This window comes from Phalaenopsis equestris, unplaced genomic scaffold (assembly GCF_001263595.1).
Source record: "Phalaenopsis equestris unplaced genomic scaffold, ASM126359v1 Scaffold000412, whole genome shotgun sequence".
NCBI lineage: Eukaryota > Viridiplantae > Streptophyta > Magnoliopsida > Asparagales > Orchidaceae > Phalaenopsis > Phalaenopsis equestris.
This window is the reverse complement of record NW_018164853.1, coordinates 60,964-66,069: the sequence shown is the minus strand read 5'-3', so window position 1 is coordinate 66,069 and position 5,106 is coordinate 60,964. Positions and strand designations below refer to the sequence as shown.

The 5,106-nt window shown below is 38.9% G+C and overlaps 1 protein-coding gene across 2 annotated transcripts in view; it reads right to left on the bottom strand.

The window, feature by feature from the left end:
* The window catches only part of LOC110027031 (peroxisome biogenesis protein 5), a 65,976-nt gene extending 61,173 nt beyond the window's left edge, over window positions 1-4,803 (bottom strand). For both annotated transcript variants that reach the window (XR_002294290.1, XM_020728290.1), the window contains exon 1: window positions 4,558-4,803. Coding sequence is in view for 1 of the 2 variants with exons in the window: in XM_020728290.1 (XP_020583949.1) it covers window positions 4,558-4,677 (120 nt within the window). In the remaining variant the exon portion in view is untranslated. The remainder of the gene's footprint in view (window positions 1-4,557) is intronic.
* Window positions 4,804-5,106: the final 303 nt, after the last annotated feature.

The following is a 5,106-nucleotide window of genomic DNA, read 5'->3' as shown; positions in this document are numbered from 1 at the left end:
TCCATCGGATATATATATAAGCATTGGGCTGTTTTATATGTATTAACTTTGCATATTCTTCTAGGAAATTGCTTTTGGACGTAGTTATGCACCTATAGAACATGAGATTATACGGCCATGAAGTATTCATGATGGGAAACTCATCGCTTCCATCTTTCCTCAACATCAAGGTCATTATTATGGGACCTCCTAAGTAGTAAACATCCTTATAACAACTTATGTGTACCATATACTAGACAAAAAGGTCTAAGGAACATGATGAATACCATAAATAGCTGTCAAAGGGTCCTCATTTGTTTAGGATTTTTGGTTATTGGTCTTTTGCTTTCCTTGATCACTTCTGATTTATGTGGGCTTTTTCTTTTATAGTGGTATTATGCATTTGGGATTCCAATCCTAAGAGTCGATAGTTAACATGAAAGAAAAGAAAAGCAAAAGATAATATGGGGCCAATTTGGAGGAGTTAGCATGATTAGTTGGGAATTAGTTGAATTAATTTGGATTTGTAAAATACGTCTGTTAGTCTTGGCGATGTTGGATCTTGATTTGTTTGTCCATAAGTTATCCCAAAGCACTACTTACCATAGAGAAAAAGAGAAAAAAATTCAAAGAAGAGTAGATTATGGAGTAGAGGCAATGGAACGATAAAATGAAATTGAGTGCAAAGAATTGCGTAAACTTGAATTCCTCCACAACTCCCAATTATAGACGAGAATCGAAGCATGAGCGATATAGAAAATGCTACAAAATAAGCTATAATCATAAAAAAAAAAAAAATAAAACAAAGCCAATCAATTACTAGTTATAATATAAGTGATGTGTAGATTAAGAACTTGGATTGGTAAACGGCTAGTAAATTCTAGAGAAAGTTGCTAGTTCCTCCGAGGTTGTCGAGTAGTTATGCTACAATTGTTAGAGCTAGGTCGATCTGACAAGTTGATTGTGGGTCTAGTGAACCCTACCTAAGTTTAAAGGTTTAGTGAAGTGAGAGCTTCCCGGGTCGCGGTACTGTAGTTGATACTATACCGCAGTCCAGCCCTACCCGTTTCCTTTTCCACTTCCCTCCTAATCCATTTCCTTTTCTATGATTCTCCAATTTTATTCCTTGTCTATAATATGTCCTTCCTTTTATATTTCTTTCTTATTATGATAGTTACCTATTCTATTTACCAATCCCTAATATGAATATGTTGATGATAGTGTTAGGGTTCAGTTTTAATTATTCTAGATTTCAATTTGCTGCCTTTGAGGCGTTCTCCCCTACCGAGGGTTGTATCCAACTGTGAGGAGGTACCCTGGTTTTAACTTTTCTAATGTGGTGACCGTCTCCAAGGGTCAAGGTGGAGCTCCGGCTATAGCTTGGCCCTCATAAGATATTTACCGAATCCCCACCGCAGCCTGCTATCGTCATTTCTTGGGCATTGTCCACCCTCTAGGTTGTTATTCAGACCGTTGTAGTCATCTTCCTGCGCTGTCCACCCTCCAAAATGCTGTGCAGACCGTCGTTGTCATCTTTTGAGAGCTATCAACAATCCAGGTTGTTGTCCACACCGTCGTCATCATCTTTCGAGCCCTGTCCACCCTCCAGGATGTTATTAAAACCGTCGTTGTCATCTTCCGGTCACTGTCCAGACTGTCGTCGTCATCTTCCGTTCACTGCCCACCTTCTCCAGCACACTGCCACCTACACTATTCTGGTTCCCTCCGGTGCTACCATGCCCCATTCCTTTCCAGCCGACCAGCCACCCTCCTCTTTAGATAGTTGTTTATGAGTTCTACCATTTTATTTCTTATTTCGTGTTGTTTTATTCTTGTTGGAGTCGTCATTGTCGTTTGATAGTTAGCATGCTGGTATTGTCTATGTTGAGAGTCATCATTGCATTTTATTTGAATTCAACAATAAAATTGTGGTTTAAGTTAACTCTAGTATCATTTGGTATCAGAGCTAGTCTAACTCTAGTCCTATCCTAGGACTTCCTAGCATCTGCTCCTTTCCAAGCCGCGTCCTCCAAATTTTTTCTTTCCTATTCCCAAGTTTTAGCCACATTTTGACTCGACCCTAATTCTCTTGTGCTGACTTTCAAAATCAGCAACCCAAATCAAATTCTGAACGTCAACGATTAGTTTCATACATCCTCTTTCATCTCCCAAATCTAAACCCTAGTTATGCCACCAAGGAGATACACACCCGAGCCTACCCGGAAAAAGATACAACGGGAGATTCGTCGACTTCAGCAAAGACTTGCGAATAATGAAGATAAAACCCAAGGGTAGATTAACCTCGACTGAGATCGTGAGAGTCGAAGGGGAGTCAGAGAGGAGGATTTGAATCATTTCCATCGGGAGGACTTTAGTGATGTAGAAGACTGGCCACGACGCTTTGTAGTCCAGTATCATAGGAGGCCGAAAGAAGAGTTAGCAAATGGACAGAAAATTCAAACCCTAACTTTAGAAGTGGACAGACCATATCACCGAGCAACCACGTCATCTTACAGGCGAAGTTCAATCTTGAGATCTTACAGGCAAACTACACCATGAGAACACTTAAGACAATCCCATCTAAGGAAAAACTGATTTAGAGTGGAAAATAGGTGGAAACAATCCGCATCCCTAGGTCACAGCCAGGAAGTGTTGCATGTGTCATGGATTTAGGCATGTTGAATCAGACTATACAATTAGGGGGTGATCTGTTTCACTGAGCATGGCGTTCTTGAAAAATTGAGTAATGAGTAATGACATAGTAGATACTCAAGACGGTAAGAACATAAAGGAGGATCAACTTTCAGTTGAAGAGATAAACGGTAATTCAGAAGATGCAAACTTCAGAGAGGATTCTCAATTTTCAGCCAACAAGGAAGAGATGCAATTGATTCCAGTTGACCCGCACGAAAGAGATTCCAGTTGACCCTAAGAAAGAGATTCTATTTGAGGTAATAGTGGTTATTCTAGAAGGTAGTGACTCTAATGTAATTGATAGGCAACATGCGAGATTATGGTGTCTCAGCTAGCGTTTTGCAGGTGTTGAGCGGAACATCAGCATGACTGATCTTTGATGTCCAAAGGGGTCATGAGTTTGAGGAGATGATATTAGATACAAGAAAATCCCAAATAAGAGAAATTTAGACCTTTCAAATATATAGACTAATCCTTGAGTTGGCCCTACTAAGATAGGTCCTGAATGTCAGAAATGAGACTCTTTTGTGCCACGTCAAGAATAGTTCAAGGAGTTATTTAGATGTTAGATTCCGTTCAATTTGGTACCCATCTCGGATGTCCAGATAGGAGGGATGAAACTCAACTTTGAAATTTATATTAGAAGTTTGATGGGAAAGAAAACTCTTCAATGGGATCCAAGTCATAATAATGTAGAAAGTGTCTCTCCTGAATGGTTGCTACTAAGAGTGGCGTAGCCTGCCACAGATTTTACCCCAGAGTTGATTTCTGCTCGCATACTGATTTATCAGCTCAATTTCGCTAAGTACAAGGAGTGGAAGAAATAGTTTACAAATGAAGTAGAACAATATCTGATTCGTGAGAATACTCGTCAATCTACAGTTTCAGATTTGGTTGCGCTAAAAGAAGACAGATATATATTTTATCAGAATGTGTTTTGGAACGACAAAGCCCATTTGATCGATCTACCAGGGGATTTGACACAGTGCCACAAGGAGTCAGAAGTTACAACGAATGAAGTCGAAGCTCACTCAACACCGGGAGATTGATGTGAGAGCTAACCGCGTCGCGGTACTATAGCTACTATAGAGTCGCGGTCCAGCCCTACTCCTTTCCATTTCCGGTTCCCTCCTATTCCCTTTCCTTTTTCTATGATTCTCCTACTTTACTCCTTGCTTATTCTATGCCCTTCCTTTTCTATTTTTTTTTCTTATTATGATCATTACCTATTCTTACTACTAATCCCTATTATAAATACTTTATTCATAGTGTTAGGCTTCAATTTTGATTATTCCATATTTCAATTTATTGACTTTGAGGCGTTCTTCCTCTGATGGCGAGGAGCTGCTCTGTTTGTAACTCATCATAGGTGGCGATCATCTCCAAGGGTCCGGGTGGTGCTCCGGCTGTAGCTCGACCATGCCATAAAGTCCCTGAGCAATATTTAAGTTAAATCCTACTTAAATTCGCTACTATAAATCCCCTAAGGTTAGAATGCATAGCTTTTTTAACACACGCAGCTAATTCAAGCATCCCATCCTTCACCTGAGAGCTCCAACCATCAAAGCAAGCTAAAATTTCCATTTTTTTCTGGTTGATTTTATGCAAATGCTCTTCAACTAACTGAAAACTACAAAACTCCCGGGATAAGAAACTTCTCCTGGTATTCAACAACTAAACTCACATAGTCAACACAGAAATAGAAATAACCACAATAAGTACACATACTCAGATACAAAATAAAAATAAATTGAACAAAACTATAACAAAATTACACAAAGAACTGCAAACCACTTTACTGCTCATAAAGGGCAAAAGTAAATCCGAGGCAAATCCAAATTCCCAAATAAATATTAAAAGAAATAAGGAAAACCTAAGCAGCACCTGGGCTTTCCTGGATGATCCCAGAATGGCGTTCGCAAGGGCTCCGAAGGGGTTCGAGGATGATGAGCTACCGGGGACGGCGCAAGCCGCTCCGCCGGTAACCAAATCCCTCATCGCCATCCTCCCAAAGAATTTGACGCGAAGTATTCCGACCAGAGAGGTTCCCTCCGCGCTTCCCGTGCGTTTGGCACACCGTAGAATCGGCGAACGACAAACTAGAAAAATCTATACTTCAAGAGAGCGTTTTAATTGTTTATTTTTAATGATATAGTTTTGGTCGGTCAGATCGCACTCTGCTGTCAAACGGTTCTTGTTCCATTCGTTTGATACGCAAATGAGAAGAATGTGAATATTTTTATTTTTAGTTTGGCTAGTTAAACTTATTCGCGTCCGAATCATTATTATTCGAAATATAAAATAATTTAAAATAATTATATATAAAAAATTTATGATATTTTAAAAAATTAATTTTATAAATTATAATATATAATAAATTAATAATAATAATATATTAATATACTATATTAGTATTATACTAATATAAATATT